The 17519-nt window shown below is 40.8% G+C and overlaps 1 protein-coding gene across 1 annotated transcript in view; it reads left to right on the forward strand.

Moving 5' to 3' along the window:
• The window catches only part of OCA2 (OCA2 melanosomal transmembrane protein), a 288607-nt gene extending 271445 nt beyond the window's left edge, over positions 1 to 17162 (forward strand). Inside the window, exon 24 of the mRNA XM_053312437.1 lies at positions 15435 to 17162. Within this exon, the coding sequence (XP_053168412.1) occupies positions 15435 to 15519 (85 nt within the window). The 3' untranslated portion in view covers positions 15520 to 17162. The remainder of the gene's footprint in view (positions 1 to 15434) is intronic.
• The last annotated feature ends 357 nt before the right edge of the window (positions 17163 to 17519 follow it).

Consider the following 17519-nt stretch of genomic DNA (forward strand, 5'->3'; position numbering starts at 1 on the left):
TTGGGTGAGAATGTGATAAAATGGCAAATGCGGTTCATTGTAAGCAAGTATAAAGTGATGCATATTGGGGCAGTAAAACCCAACTTCACATATACGCTGATGGGGTCTGAGTTGTTGGTGACTGACCAGGAGAGAGATCTTGGGGTTTCGGTGGACAGTTCGTTGAAAGTGTTGACTCAGTACACATCAGCTGTGAAAAAGGCCAGTTCCATGCTAGGAAGGGAGTTGAAAATAAAAATGCTAATATTATAATGTCTATATACAAATCTTTGGTGTGGACACATTTGGAGTATTGCCTATAGTTCTGTACACTGTCTCTTAAATAGGAAATGGTAGAACTGGAAAAGGTACAGACAAGGGCATCCAAGATGATCGTGGGCCTGGTGCATCTTTCTTATGAAGTAAGGCTACAGCATCTGGGGCTTTTTAGTTTGGAAAAGAGGCAACCTAGGGGGAACATATTAGAGGTTTATAAAATTATGCATGGAGTACAGAAAGTGGAGAGAGAGAAATATTTCTCCCTCTCTCACAACACTAGAACCAGGGGTCATCCCATGAAAGTGAAGGCTGGGAAATTTAGGACCAACAAGAGGAAGTACTTTTTCACACAGCACATAGTTAATCTATGGAATTCTTTGCCATGGGATATGGTGATGGCCACTAGCTTGGATGGCTTAAAAAAGGGCTTAGACATATTCATGGAGGACAGGTCTATCAATGGCTACTAGTCTGGTGGATATAGGACACCTCCAGCCTTAGAAGCAAGAAGCCTCTAAATACCAGTTGCAGGGGAGCAACAGCAAAAGAGTGAGGGCATGCTGCTATCCCTTCTTGCTATGGGCTTCCCAGAGGCATCTGGTGGGCCACTGTTTGAAACATGATGCTGGACTAGATAGGCCTTGGACCTGATCCAGCAGGGATGTTCTTATGATGCACGCCATACCATGGGTGGTCCTGCTTTATCTGTGATACTGTCAATGTCTAAAACAACACCTGCAACATCTGAAGAGGACTCCTGATAATCCTCCATGTGTGCATACCACTTCTCTGCATTGTTGCCTTTCATCTTTTCTTATTAGATGTAATTGTATACTTTTTCTACTCCATTGCTCCAGTTCTTCAAGGTAACTGTGAGTTCTATCTCATGCTATCTTCAAAGGCTTTCACTTCTGTGGCATAAACAGATTTGAACATTCCACCATCAGCTATCTGATCCAAGTTCAAAATCACTTGGAACTGTTCTGAAGGGTGATAGATTGCATGTTTTACATAAAGCTTATTGTTCAGAGTTGTTGTTGTTGTTGTTGCTGGCTTGATATGTTTAATCCATTTTTACTTGTCATTCCAATTTTCTCTTTCCTGAGCTAGACTAGAGAGGATAATAGCTTTGAGGGCTGATTTTCTGTCTATACCCCTGTGTGTGATCTTTGCATACCTACATGACAGCTGTGTTGCTACACTCCACCTGTGTGCTTTTTACATGTGTGGAGTGTACTTCCAGGGGTGTATCTAGGGTAGGGCAGCCAGGGCACATGCCCCGGGCGCCACTTGAAGGGGGCGCAAATTCTTAAAATTATTATTATTTAAATGGCCACTAAAAACAAAATGGCCACTGCACATGCTCAAATGGCCTCTGTGAGGCCCTAGGCCATGCCAGGCCTTGCAGAGGACATTTGAGCATGCGTGGTGGCCATTTTATTTTCAGCGGCCATTTTAAAAAACACACAATTATTTTTAAAAATGGCCACTGCACATGCTCAAATGGTCTCTGCGAGGCCCTAGAGGCCAGCAGTGGGAGAGGTAACCTTTGCAGATGCCCCCCTCCCATAGCCTATAGGAAGCGCCCCAAAGGGGCTACAGGTAAAAAATAATAATTTAATATAATATGTCACTGTACACATATTCAGTTTGGCACTATGTACAGAGAATCAAGGCTTGTGAATACTGAGATGAAGCTTATGAGCTAGAATTGTATTCAGTTGCTCTTACTTTGCTTCTTATGATAAGTGAGTTAAATGTGGTGTCTTAATAATATGGTTATTAATGGTGAGTTTGTCTTTGAATCAGTGTGAAATCCTTAATATTAAGGCCCACTGGGAGTTTCTTGCTCTCTTTCTCTCATTTTAACTGTCTTTCTGAAAGACTAGAATATATTCCAAGCAGTGACACATTTTATTCTGCATATCCTTTAATTATTTTCAGAGTATCTGGGAAAAGCCAAATTCTCCATTTATTTTTAAAACTGATGTAATAGTAATGCTACAATGCATAGTAGAGAATTAGATAGGCACTTCTGTTTAGTTTCCCAAGTACACCTCCACATAGTATTTGGGTTTTTCATGAGCCCCAGCATATTGAAATTTGTAGTTTTCCAGCAATTTTTGGTCTGGCTATGTCCACTGCTAAATAGTTTTTGAAATTTTAAAAGATTAATGAGCTTGACTTATATTTTTCAGCTGATATTATAGTAAAATTATCTGAAAGATGGGTGTCAGATGTTTGGACAGGGGGTGCAGTTTCAGTGCTTGCCCTAGGCGCTATTTTCCCTAGATACGCCTCTGTGTACTTCTGTATGAATGTGGGTCACTCATTGTGAACTGGCCCTGCAATGTAACAATTAAGTTCAGGAGGGTTCCAGTTCAGTTACCAGTTCAGACTGGTAATTGACCAGCAGTTAATCAGTTGAGACTTTGTCTTAAGTTATGCCACATTGAACATGGAATCCCTCACAGAAAACTAGGGCTGTATGTATGATAGAATTCAGATGATCAGAAATGGCATGCTATCTGACAGCATGCTGTTCTGACAAACACTTGTTCTGAATTACAGTTTTCTGTGCCTTTTAATTTTAAAGTTCATAGATATCAGCTGAATTTATCCATATTGTAATCAGCTCAATTTATTCAATAAATTGTGGCTGAGGGTGATGGGAGTTGTAGTTCAGTAACAGCTGGAGTGCCAAAGTTGTTCCTGTTTTAAGGGAACTGCAGAGTTTAATTTCAATTGGAAAGTTATTGGATTCACCATCTGCTATTGCCTGTTCCACATCAATATTTTGCTTGCTTTTCAAGTCCCGTATACAGTATAGTGAGTTTCATCATAATTTCAGCATGCTTATCTTATACTACTTTTGGTTTTCTCCATCATATGAGATGAAACTGACCCACATCCTCATTCTCTCCTCAACTTTTGAATAGTGAATATATTGTGAATTAAGCTGCAAATGGACACAATCATATTTAATTTGGACTGTTGAAAAGGGCTTAGAGTTAGCAATTTTTAAAAAAAAAAATCTTGTGACTATATCTGAATATAAGCACATCTGAATGAATATTTAAACTCATCCATGTTCTGAGTCTTTCTCTTTTGTACACTTTTCATGAATGTTCTACTTTAAAGAAATCTCCCCATTTCTGTGATCAGGGTTTTTACTGTGCTCTCTTCATCCTAATAGGTAGCACATTACAGAAATCAGTAATCCTGCTAAAGGTAGCAGGATCATAAATAACCATTGCTAGATCCTTGTGCTCTATGAAAAGTTGTCATCTACAAACTGGATGTGGCTGGTTAAAACCATCCCTTTCACCAGCTGTCCCATTGCTAGAGCATTCCCAAGAGTCCCATATTATACGGGAAGTCCCATATCTGAGGCAAAAATCTCTTGTCCCAAATAGGATGCTTTCTTTCTTTCTTTCTTTTTTTATTTTTTTATTTTATTTTATTTTATTTTATTTGTGACAGTTTTATACCACCTTTCTGCCTTGACAAAGGCACCCAAAGTGATTTACAATATTTAAAGGAGCAAATTACAGCAGATGATTAAAACTTCTCAGGCTGTTGGTCTTTTCAGGAGCTGAAGACAAGAGCTCCCTGGCCTGGGTGCCTCCTTTCATGCCTTCTTCTCAGGGCACACTGGTCAGTATATGTGGATTCCCCCTTCCATATGGACCCAATCCAGCCAGGAGCTCTTATCTACATGTTGGCAATTTGAAATACAGCAAGGGGTTAAGTGCAGGGGTTCCTAACCTTGCATCTCCAGATGTTGTTGGACTGCAGCTTCCATCATCCTCAGCTACTGTGGCCAAGGATAATGGGGCTCTCCTCATTCCTCAATGCATTTGCATTGTGCCCTGTGAAGTCTGGGTGAAGTCCATATTACAATATAGAAGAAACAACAAAGCTCACAAAGAAAGCCCCAGCTGCTCTGCAAACTTGCAGGAGCAACTGCCTGGTTTTATTTACATCTTGCAAGTTGCTAATTGTTTACTTATCAAATGTAAATAGACCTACAGACTCCTGCTAACTGACTCACCACTTCAGGCAGATTAAAAAAACCTTTCCATGAGGCTTTCAGTGGGGAAGGTGGTGTGGAAGTAGCGCGTGTGTGTGTAAACCTGGGGGAGTCTCTTAATTTTTCACCTGACACTTGTTTTGTTGTTTTTACAAATGCATTGCTACTCAAGCTTCTAGGATAACTCCACACACAGATGACCCCACCCCCAAGATCCCCCCCCCCCCGCTTGTGTCCTGTATTCAGGCAATGGGTGCTAGTTCTATAGTACCATGGTGCCTGGCAGGATGCCATGGGAAACTTTGTTGTATTTTTCCAAATATATCTATGGGAAAAGACAGTGGGTGGTTACATTATATCCCTTATACAGAAAAATGTGCTTATAAATTTCTGAGGTCACAAATTAATTTAAAGTAGTGGGTTGGATCTTATGAGAGAACTATGCTGCTTATGCTTTCTCCAGAAGGTTAATAGAATGTTTAGTACATATTTTGTTTGGGAAAGAGTACATATTTCAGCAAAACAAATCTAGCAAGATTTTCCAAATCTGTAGAACCAAACTTAGCTTTTAACGTGTTTCTATTGAGAACTTTTGTTCCCTCCGCCCCTGTTCCTTGATATGAGGGTTATTGTTGACAGCCACTGCATGGAAAATCTGGGCACAGGCTCAAGAGGCAGAAAACTAAAAATAATTCTTGTAATTTTAGCAATCAGAATAAAATGGGATTGTAGGTTTTATTATAGTGATTTCACCTGGTTAGTAACTACCATGCATGTAACTAGTAGATAAGACATAGTAATTCTTATGCAAATTAAAACTGTCTGGAATCCATAGCAATTTTTATGTTACAAATCCATTAATGATCAGACATAGCTTTTGCACTTGCAGTATCAATCACAACACATGTCTAAAGTTAGACGGTGTTCTGGACACCTCTAAGATGTAGGGCCGCATTGACCTGTACGAGAGAAGGGGATACTTAGATGAAAATGATGAGGATGTTTATAATTATTTACTACATTTTGATATCTGTAATCAATATGAACATTAATACATTAGAAAGCAGGAAACAATCAAGGCATTTACAATGGAAACAGAACTAATTCTGGAATATGTCCCTTCAAACTTTTAAATCAGTAACTTAAAGATCTGCAATGATTTATATCCTGTAGGTTGATATAAATACTGAAAGAAGTTGAAAAGAAGAACCTATAGTGCAAGGCAAGATACAGGGGAGAAAAGAGGATTAAATGAATGACCAAATTGATGTATTTGGCTTTGAGGGCATGGATGAAAGAGAGGAATTATAATTCTTTTAATGGCATAAATATCACATCCCAGAAGGTGAACTTTCTATGTTTTGTTTGCGATCTAACAAGTTTACAAATTGTATGTTTCTGTCATTAGTATATGAAGAGTTAGCAACTAAGCAAAGAAGGGAGAGTTGTAAACAGATTTTCATTTTCTGTACAGAAAAGGAGGTGTATCCTTGGTTACAGTCCATAAGTATATATTTGTGGTTATCTTAATTGATTCCAGATATTAGTCAGAAGATGAACCAGATGAGTGAGTGTCAGTAAAGAAAGTAGAAGGTTGACACTGCTAAGTTGATAGATATTACTGAGTTTCCTAGTTAAATGCCATGGTCATTCACCAGGTTCAGTTTCCAATGTGGATATTTTTATTCTGCTGGTGCAAACAATGATCTAGAACAGGGCTGCACAATTTTGGCCCTCCACTTGTTGATGGACTACAACTCACATCATCCCTGACTCTTGGCCACTGTGGCTGGGGAATAATAGGATTGGTAGCCCAACAACAGCTGGTGGGCCAAAGTTGTGCAGCTCTGATCTAGAACCTTTATGTCTGATTCTATGTAACCTACTTGCCATTATAGGCATGGGATTTACAGCCAAATTCACAAACTTTTGCACAGCCAAATTTGAGTGGAAAAAACAGACATTGAATGAGCATCCAGACATGCCTCTGTATATAAATATGTATCAGCACTGAATTAGACTCAGCAGAGTTTGCATTGATGCACCATCCTCAACTAGTCATACATAGCTATGCATGATTAGAACTGAATTAGGGCATATATACAGGCAACAAAGCAGTAATTCTCTTATATTTAGCAGCGGGAGAGCAACTGGCCCTATCCAACCCCAGCACATCATCCCTCCAGTGGCTGTTGCTGGTATCTGCCTTATGTTTCTTTTTAGATTGTGAGCCCTTTGGGGACAGGGGACCATCTTATTTATGTATTATTTATTTTTCTATGTAAACTGCTTTGAGAGCTTTGGTTGAGGAGCGGTATATAAATAAATATTCATAGTCGTTTAAGCCCCATTTATACATGATTTGATTAAAGCAGAAGACCTCTGGTTTACACGAATAATTATGGGTGTGGCAGCTCCAAATGAAATGTAAAAGGTGATGAAATTCATTGGCCTATGATGTTCATGCCATGGGGGTGTGCAACTTTTTTTTAACACTTTATTTTTATTAATTTTCAACATATAAATGTGACTTCCCGTTCATCTTTCAACACAGTTATACTGCAACATCCATATTTGCTCTCATGTAAATATTTTCTTCGTATTTATATATCTGGTTATTATGTCATAATCCTTGTTTTCATCACCATAGTAATCTGTTAGTTTCATTACTATAACAAATTCTCCAACTGTTATTTTTACATTCCAACCCCCTTTAATAAATCCAAATTCACATTGTTTTTCATATACCGCAAAAAGGGTTTCCAATCTTCTACAAAGTTTTCTATATGACTATCTCTTACTGATACAGTAAGTTTTGCCATTTCTGCATATCCATATGCCTTCATCAGCCATTCTTCTTTTGCTGGAATTTCCGCAGATCTCCATTTCTGAGCAAGAACTATTCTAGCCGCCGTCGTAAGATATAGGAATAAATTTCTATTTTCTTTTGAGATTTCTTCATTAATTATGCCCAACAGAAAGGATTCAGTTCTCTTATGAAATACACACATTTAAAAATCTTTTAAAGTTCATCATAAATCATATCCCAAAACCTCTTTACCTCTCTGCAGGACCACCACATGTAACAGAAGGACCCTTCGCTATCTTTACATTGCAAGCACTTATTAGATACATTTTTATACATTAAAGCTAGTTTCTTAGGTGTTAAATACCACCTGTACATCATTTTTATTAAAATTTCTTTTAAATTATAACACTCTGTAAATTTAAGATCTTTCTTCCATAGCTTCTCCCAGGCCTCTAAGTTAATATTATGACCTACCTCTTGTGCCCATTTTACCATTGTTGATTTTACCACTTCATCTCTTGTTTCTTCACATAATAACAAATTGTACATTTTGGTAATTAGTTTTACATCACTTTCACATAACTCTATTTCAAATTTTGTTCTCTGCTCATCAAAGCCTATTTTTGAATCTTTTTTAAAAACCTCATTTAGCTGATAATATTGGTCACTCTATTTTTTAGTTCTTCCTCCTTTTTCAGTTCCTATTTATTATCACACTTATTCAACACTTCATTATATGTCGGCCATCTGGTTTTCATATTCATTTCTTTACACATAACATCGTCTAGCGGGGATAACCACAGAGGTACCTTGTTTTCTAAGTAATTCTTATTTCTTTCCCAAACTATTATCAAACTTCTTCTGATATAATGATTAAGAAAGTCCCTATGTACTTTGGTCTTATCATAAAATAAATCCGCATGCCAACCAAATCATCTATCAACACCCTCCAAATCCAAAATTCTTGGGTTTCTTAAAACTATCCATTCTTTCATCCATACCAAACATGCTGCATCAAAATCCATGGGGCTATGAAACCTGATGTCTTGTCTGAGATATTATACTGACCTATAAAATTAGTGTTACAGCAGTATTTAAGAAGAATTTGGTAAACTGTGCTTCTGAGCATATGGTAAGTGCTGTCATCCCAGCAAGCATCAACTACAATCAGCATAATTAGTAAAAGAGATGACAGCACTCACCACAGGCACATGTTACCAAATGCCTCAGCTTTTGCTGTTGGACCAGCAAAATATCTCCGACTAGATATCTCAAATACCCATAACTATCCCTGCAAACCAAAGGTTTTTTGCTTTAATTGAATGTCCTCATTTTTGAACCTAGAGGTTCCCAAATGTGCCACACTTAATATAAGTGTGTTCCAAACAAGGAATGTGAAAATGCTGCCTATTTATTTATTTATGTATTCAATTTTTATACCGCCCTTCCTAATTGGCTCAGGGAGGTTTACAATTTAAAACAGAAACCATTAAAACCAATAACAATTAAAGCAGAGATATAAATATTAACACCAATTTAAAAACATCTTTAAAAAAGAATTAAACTATCATAACAATTAAAACCCTGAAAACCAGCTTAGCATTAAAACAATTAAAACTAATTATAAACCCTGAAAGGCCAGGCCAAATAGATGGGTTTTAAGGGCTCTCTTGAAGGTCAGTAAGGAATTAAGATTACGAATTTCTGCTGGGAGTGCATTCCACAGCCCAGGAGCAGCCACAGAGAAGGCCCGCCTCTGAGTCACCACCAAACGAACCGGTGGTAACTGGAGATGGACCTCCTCAGATGACCTTAACATGTGGTGGGGATCATGTAAAAGAAGGCGCTCTCTAAGGTAACTCGGACCCAAGCCGTTCAGGGCTTTAAAGGTAATAACCAGCACTTTGTATTTTGTCCAGAAACATATCGGCAGCCAGTGCAATTGTTTCAAGACAGGCATAATATGGTATCTCCGGGTTGCCCCAGAGACCCCCAGAGACCAATCTAGCTGCCACATTCTGAACTAACTGAAGTTTCCGGACTACATACAAAAGCAGCCCCACGTAGAGCGCATTGCAATAGCCAAGCTGAGAGGTTACCAGCTGATACACCACTGTTTTGAGGTCATCTTCTCCAAGGAATGGGCACAGCTGTCGAATCAGCCAAAGCTGATAGAAAGCACTCCTGGCCACGGCCTCCACTTGACATACCAGGGTAAGGCCTGGGTCCAGGAATACTCCCAAGCTGCGCACCTGCTCCTTCTGCGGGAGTGTAACCCCATCCAGGACAGGAAGATCTAACTCACCCCTCAGATTCTGAGCCCCCACAATGAGCACCTCCGTCTTGCTTGGATTCAGCTTCAATTTGTTCTCCCTCATCCAGCCCATTACTGTCTGTAGGCAGGCATTTAGAGAATGAGTGAATGAAGTTAGCATTTCCCCTGCTAACTTGGCCACCTTTTAATGTGGTGATTCTCTTTATTTAGCAGGGGGAGAGTAACTGGCCCTATCCACCCCCAGCACAGTACTTCCAGTGTCTGTTGCTGGTGTGTATCTCATGTTTCTTTTTAGATTGTGAGCCCTTTAGGGACAGGGTTCCATCTTATTTGTTTGTTATTTCTTTGGTTAAGCTGCCCTGAGCCATTTTTTGGAAGGGCGGTATAGAAATCGAATGAATGAATGAACGAATGAGTGCCATTTCTTGAAGATGAAAAGGAGAAGTAGATTTGGGTGTCATCAGCATACTGTTAACACCCAGCACCAAACCTCCTAAACACCCAGCACCAAACCTTAGCATTGCCAGGTGTAATAAAGAGGCAGACATGAATGCTTGGGTTTAAAACAAGCAACAACTTTATTTGATAAAGATATAATTGTTCTAATGGAGTGCAAGAATACATTAATTATTGTTTTGTGCTTCATTAAATAACAATAACAACATATGCTTATACTTTTCTTATTATATGGAGAATGTCGACTTACTGCATTGTATGGTAGCTGTGTTCTTCTTCTTCATACCTGCATGCATGCATGCATCTGTCATAGCACTATGTAGGGATGTCAAACTGTGGCCCTTCAGCCATTTTTGGACTACAGCTCCCATAATCCCCAGCCACAGTGGCCAATAGCCAGGGATGATGGGAGTTGTAGGCCAACATCTGCAGAAGGGCCACAGTTTGACATCCCTGCACTATAGGGACCATAGAAAAATATTTGGTTACAGATCCACCCCCATCCCCTAATAACAGGGCATGCAACTGCTTGAGTGCACTTAGTTTATTAAAAACAACCGCCCCCCCCAAAAAAACCCCATGACTTATTCCCAACAACCCTGTGAGGTAGCTTAGTCTGAGAGAGAGAAAAGCACTGCTTTTGTGATCCCCTTTCACAACTTGCTTATCTCCAACAACAACCCTGTGAGGTAGCTTAGGTAGCTGCATCAGCCATTCCCCATCAGGCCAGTATAATTGTCTCCATCTCCTCCATGGCTTCAGTTCTTCTGTTGGCTCTAGCAATAATGTTTCTCCCCCACTCTTACCATCTATTGAAAGGCGGGGCGGGGGGGGGGGGAGGAATTAAAATATGTAGCTCTGCCACTCTCCACTCCAGTCAACTAAGCTGTAACGTTTCTTCTCCCTCTTTTTCTCTCCTCACAAACATTGGGTTCAGCAATCTTTTTGAAATGGCATGCCAAGTCTGGAGGTGATGCCTAGAAGCCACTGACCATGCCTCTCATGCCAACATCAGGGGCGGGGCCAGTCTACTTCCTTCCTGTGCACTTCCTCAGCTTCTCCTGGCTGGCTTAGTTACAGCTGGTTTGCTAGCTGGGAGGCTTGCTTTTTCCCTTGCTAAAAAGTGAGAGAGAGAAAGCAAGCAAGCCTCCCCGCTAGCGAACCAGCTGTAACTAAGCCAGCCAGGAGAAGCTGAGGAAATGTGTGGGAAGGAGGTGGAGCAGCCCCTCTCATGCCAATGTCAGGAGTGTGGCTGCTTCACCTCCTTCCCACATGCATCCTCAGCCTCTCTCCTCATGAATCTTCACACCAGCCAGCAGCCAGTTGGAGTGCCATGCAGAATTACCTCACGTGTTCCAGGGGTGGCTGACCCCTGCTCTTGGCCAGACTGTAACTGAGCACATGCAAATGTGACATTACTGTAGAATCTAATAAGATATATATTTTCTTAATTTGTTTGAAACCTATATATGTTGGAGTTGGAAAAGCCATGAATGACCCGCATGTGGAAGACAGACTATTGAAAGAGATTGTTCAGGAATTGAGTCTGTGGTGGACTTGAGGAATTGAGTCTGTGTGGACTTCAGTATTAGTTAGACAATCTTCAGCTGGAAATATAGGGGTGAGGAGGAAAGACCTGACCGTGATGTTGCAGTTTCGTGTGTTATCACATAACATGTAACTGGACATGTTACAGAGCTATGTGTATGTGCACTGTACACATATTGTACATTAGTTGAACATACTGTGTGAATAGGACTCCAAAGTGCAACATAAACAAGCAAAACAATGCTTGAGCCTGAAACAGACATTTTAATTCACTTCCCCCACCTTCTTCATATTTATATCCCATCTTTACTCCAAGGAAGTTGTACATGGATGGGGTTATTCCTGTTTAACTTCATATCAAGGTGGGTGAGACTAAGAGAGAGTAACTGGCCCAGAGCCAGCCAGTGAGCTTCATGGCCCAAGCAGGGATGTGAACTTGGGCATCCCTGTGAATGTGCTGGCAGACCCAAATGTGCTCTTCTCTAGGGGTGTGCACGGAACCTCACAGCTGCGGTCCGGCACTGTGGAGGGGGTTCCTTTAAGGGCAGGGAGGGTTTACTTACCCCTCCTGCCACTTTGCCCCCTCCAGCGCCCGTAGTTACTGTAGAAATTGGGGCGGCAGGATACCTCCCCGCTGCCCCTTCTGCCTCCTCCTCATTGCAAAAGGCTGTGACAAGCCTTCTGCGCACGCGCTCTCAGCGTGCGAGCTTCACGTCTCCCTGACGCGACGGGTAGACCGGGCCTCCGATCGCCGGAGGCCCGGTCTACCCGCCAGGACGAGGCGCGCGTGCACACACACATACACACACACACTCCATTTGCAATTTGTGATACCCATTTTGAACTGCTTTTGCTTTTTTTGGTAAGACTTCCCTTATTTGGCTAAAAGGGAGATAGAAGCCTTTAAGAAAATTGTGTGCGAGGAGATAGGAGAGAACCTTTTCATTATGTGAAAAGCAGTTAAATCTAACCATCTAATTAATCTTTTATTTCATACAACCACCACCACTCTAAAGTTCAAACACTGTTTAGTAATTTCATAATTTTACTTATAATATGGTGAAGAGATAAAACAAGTTACCTTCAGAAGCCAGGAACTGACCTGTAAGATAAGGAAATGTAATAGTCTTCAACTTAAAAATCAATACATGCTTTAACTGAATTAAAAAGAACAAAGAGACTATACTTAGTAATAAAAAAGGAATACATGATAAAGCTGCTTAATACTTAACCAAGCAACAAGCAACTTCATTCCTCTTACTTTAAATTTCTGAAATTACTTCTAATTAAGAAATTATTGTAAAGTCCACTTGGGATTTCTCAGGGGAAAATGATCCATGTTTAAGTAGCCTTCATCACATGAACAAATAAATCAGAAGTCAAATTTGTCTGGTCTTGAAGAAATCACACCTTAGCCTTTGTCATCAAGGGGCAAATACAGAATCATTTTTAGGTTCTGAAATACATAAAGAAGATACACTCACATACAAGCTACTTTTGATGGAGAAGGCAACAGTATTTAAGAGAATGATGAAGGTGATATTTAATAACATATTAGGGATGTGCGTTTCGTTTCGGATACAAAACGTTTTGTGCACAAAACAGGCCATTTCGGCTGTTTTGTAGCCAAAACAAAACACCCAATGCTCAAAACAGAAAATTTTGTAGCCAAAACAAAACATCCCTGTTTCGGATACAAAATGTTTTGTTGTTTCGGCTGCTCCGGAACTCCATTTTGCAATCGCAAAAAATCTTTCTCCTTCAGTCTCCATTTTGAGTTTTGACATCAGTTTGACACCAGCCTTTCCAGCCCACAGATTGGCCAGCAAAAGCATGGGCTGATCTGCTGGCAATAGCCTCCTTATTCCTTTTAAGCAAATTTAAGGGTAAATTTTACCCTCAATGGCCAGTGGGGCAGTGTGCATTTCATTGTTGTTGTTTCACACTGTTGTGTGTAGATCAATTGTGTTTTGGGCGGGAGGGATGTAGATGTGCATGACCTTTGGAAATCTGCCTGATTTTTTCCAAAGCTCTGCTGTTGTTGATGTGTGATGTTGATGTTATTTGGGGTGGATTCAGGGCAGAAAGGGGGCTTTGGGGGCAGAAGAGTGGTTCAGGTGGTAGTGCCCCAATGGGTGCCTGCTGCCACCCAGATTCCAAAGGAATTGGGAAAAGAGCTTTGGGGCAGATCTGGGGCAGAAAGGGGACCTGAGGGGCAAAACAGTGGGCTGGGTGGCAGTGCCCCAAGGGGTGCCTGCCACAACTCAGATTCCAAAGGAATAGGGCAAAGGACTGATTTCTTAGGAATTGTTGGAAGTTTACGCTTCTTTAAGGTCCCCCCCCAGGGAATAATGGAGGTCTCAGCAGACCCATAACTCCACCTGGGGGGCACTGGGGGGGGTGCCGGAGTGAGTGGTGGTGTAGTGCACATAGGGTGCCAACCACCCCCATGGGTTGCTAACCCATGGGGTGCTGGGTTCTTTTGTTTCTGAGGTGTTCTGAGTGTAGATTCTCTGGTAGTATATGAGATTTTCAATGACAAACCATGAATCCACTCTCATATGCTACTAGAGAATCTGAATCTACACTCAAAACATCTTAGAAACAACAGAACCCAGTACCCCATGGGTTAGCAACCTATGGGGGTGGTTGGCACCCTATGTGCTCGACACCACCACTCGCTCTGGGACACTCTGGTGCCCCCTAAGTGCAGTTATGGGGCAGGAATTATGGAGGTCCATCATTCCCTATGGGGAAGAACTTTACAGACGTGCAAACTCCATTACATCTTTAAAAATCAGTCCTCTGCCCAATTCCTTTGAAATAATTCTGGCAGCTTCTTTGCCCCCACTGAGCACTACCACCCACCCTACCCTGCTCTGGGCCACCTCTTTCCCCCCAACATGAAGCTATACTTTTGCTGAAACCTCCATTCTTCCCTATGGGAATAATCCTATACTTCAAAAATTCACCAAAAATCAGCCCTTTGCCCAATTCCTCTGAAATGTGAGTGGTATTTTCCACCCATTGGGCACTACCACCACCACCCACTAGTTTCCCCCTGGGGCCACTTTTTAAAATCCAAAATGTTTCGGATTCGGATTTTGCAATTTTGAACAAAGAACAAAACTGGGATGTTTTGGATTGGCTGATTTTGAACAAAGAACAAAATGGGGGTGTTTCGGATTTGGGCCAAAAACAAAACAGAAAAAAACCCCAAAAACGCACAATGCTAAAACATATATGCTGCTTGTGGTCCGGTAGCTCCAGGTCTTAACACTCACATCAATTTCAGAGGATAAATACAACTGAAGGAAGCCCAGGTGGGTGTGCAGCTGGGGGAGTCAGTCATATGACTTGCTATGGGCCCCCCCAAGGCAGTGGGCCCCCAGACAACTGTCTCCCCTTGCCCTATTATAGTTACGCCCCGGCTCGGCTGAGCTGTTTAGATTCCGACTCAGGCTTGAGTCTGTGGCTGACAACTCCATGGCAGATGTGCTTGGTTTTTCAGGTCTGCCTGTGCACTCCTCATCTGGATCAAAATTACAATCCCCCCTCCCCAGAGTAGAAAGCATGAAAATTTTCCTCGCATGGTAAATTCTTGCTTGTGCATATGTACTGGAGGAGTGATTTGCACACAAAGACTCTCATTCCTCGCTGAGGTGGAGCTCACGATCAGTTGGTAATTTTGTGGAACCTAAACATCTGCTTTCTCATTGATGGTCTGAGACAATGAATAAATGTTACTCTTCTTACCAAAATAAGTGGGCAACGTGACTTTTACTGGATGTTGATTACTTCCCCCCCAGGGTGAGTTAGTGGGTTGCAGCAGCATAAGTAAAATTCTGTAAAAGAGTAATGTGTTCATTAGTTCCATAGATACAATGCCAAATTTGGAATGCCTTTGCATTTTGCAGTTTTGGAAGTTACATGAATGTACTGAGGTCTTGCATGTGAAAATTTTTATATGTGCTTCTGAGTCATTGATAGATCAATTTAGAATTTCAGCAAGAAAACTTGTTGTCACTGACCTATCCTTATTTTTGTTGTTCCAGGTTGGGTTTCCCCATGATGATCATCTCCTGTATCATTGGAATGTGCTATCTCCTTGTTACTCATGTTGTATTGGGTTGGACCTAATAATATATATATTTTAATATAAGTGTATGGAAAACCAAAAGATGCTTTCCATCCTTTTCAGCCTATACTGTACTTTTAAAAGGCTGTATGAAAGCAAATTGAAACACACACACACTTACTTACTCACCCACCCTGGTCCAGCTTACTGTTTCATGAATGAGAGCTCAGATGTCTGCTTCAGATTTTCCCACCTGGAAAGGATGTTCTCTTTCATTTCAGTGTGGGAAGCTAATATGTGTGCACATTGCTTCTCAGTAGGTTGGCTGCCTCCACTGAAATGAACAAGTAGTACTGTGAATGCAAGATCTGGCAACCAAACAGCTGAGGCACAAGACCAAAAGACTCTCATGGGGCAACTTTTAAAGGGCTGAACCATTTCAGAGTGCAAGTGGAAGAATTGTGATCTGAATGCTCTACAGTATAAAAATGAGCATGTTAAGGAAAAGGTTGGGCTTCAACCCTTCCACTTGACATTCTAGTTTTGTGTGTGCAGGGAGATTTTTTTAAAAAATATAGGGGAGCATGCAACATGATCTTCCATCTGCAGTCGGTATTGCCAAACAAATGTTGCATCGATCATACGGCCTTTTGGATACTATGTTTCAGCTCCGTTATTGGCCCCTATGGCTTTGTGTTCTTTGATCATCTTCCAGAACAGAGTATTGTGTGTTACGGTTGCCAGACTGTCTTGTTCAGATATTAGTAATTTAAGCCCGAGACAGGTTCTCCAGGTTCACTTTTAACTCAGAATTTGTGTAGGAGCAATGGTACTCCAGTCCTTAATCCTATCTCTCTCTCTTTTTTTTAATGGTCTTTCACTACTGTTCATAATTACTTTTCATGTTTGGTGCTGCTTCCGTGTTCATTTTGTACTTTGTTTCATTCTTCCAGTGGTCATCCTAGTTAACCAGGGATCACATACAGGACATGATAATGTCATGACTCTGATTTAGCTATTTGCTCATGTCACTAAGGGCAAATGAAGTCCATCTAGAGTGACAGAAATGCTTCCTATTCAGGTCACATGCTATAGGAAATCTTCGTCAATCTGGCATCATTACAAAATAAACACTTGTTTAGCTCTTTTGTAATGACCTACCTGTACCCCACCCCCATTACCAAAAATTGGAGAGCTCACAAAGATTTTGTGGATCATGGCCTGTCTCTTTTGGCTCAGCTCTAATTCATATGCATATGCATACTAACTGAGACACTAAAATCACAAGGGACTATATTTTCTCCTGAAATAATGTATTGCTATAGTCTGAGTGTAGTTACAGTGAAAACTCCACTTGCAATGGCAGGTGTTCAGTAGTTTCTCATTAGAGCTTCCTTCATCTTTGTCAATATATTTAGCTATTTGTATTAAAGCATGTAATATTCAACCTGTGCTAGCTGCAGTTGATATGCAAATATGCAAGCTGTGCAAAATGAAATATACATCATTGTGTTTTAAAATGGAACACATTCAGACAAGGATTTGAAACGGAAAATTATCCCTTTTAATCTGTCCAGTGTTTTCCTACAAATATGTATTTTTATGGGAAATGTGATTATTCTATATGTAGAGAGGTTTATTTAACTGAGGAACATCCTAAAACATTTTGGATTATTAGCCATGTTATCAGGACTGTCTACCTAGTGCTCTGGATGTTTGGGGGTGGGGGGTGGGTTTCATATTGCCAACCATACATATGTACTTAGGTCTTGTAAATCAGGGCATTTGAAGAATGATAAGGCATTTTTCAGTACTTGAATGCATTCTTTTGAAAATCACACAGGGGCTTTCAGTGGGAAGGGGAGAATGAGAACAATTGCCCCTTCCCCCCACTCGTGCAACTGTGCAGCCTTAGTCTGGACATCTACTGTTGCACTAATGCAGTGCTAGTTTAGGTGTCAGTCACAATGTGGAAGCAACAGCAGCTATAATGAATGAATACATCTGGAATAAAATAATGTACTGTAGTGAACACTGCTCAAGGTTCTGAAAAGGCTGCTTC

The sequence above is a fragment of the Hemicordylus capensis genome, chromosome 3, assembly GCF_027244095.1.
Source record: "Hemicordylus capensis ecotype Gifberg chromosome 3, rHemCap1.1.pri, whole genome shotgun sequence".
Classification (NCBI taxonomy): Eukaryota; Metazoa; Chordata; class Lepidosauria; order Squamata; family Cordylidae; genus Hemicordylus; species Hemicordylus capensis.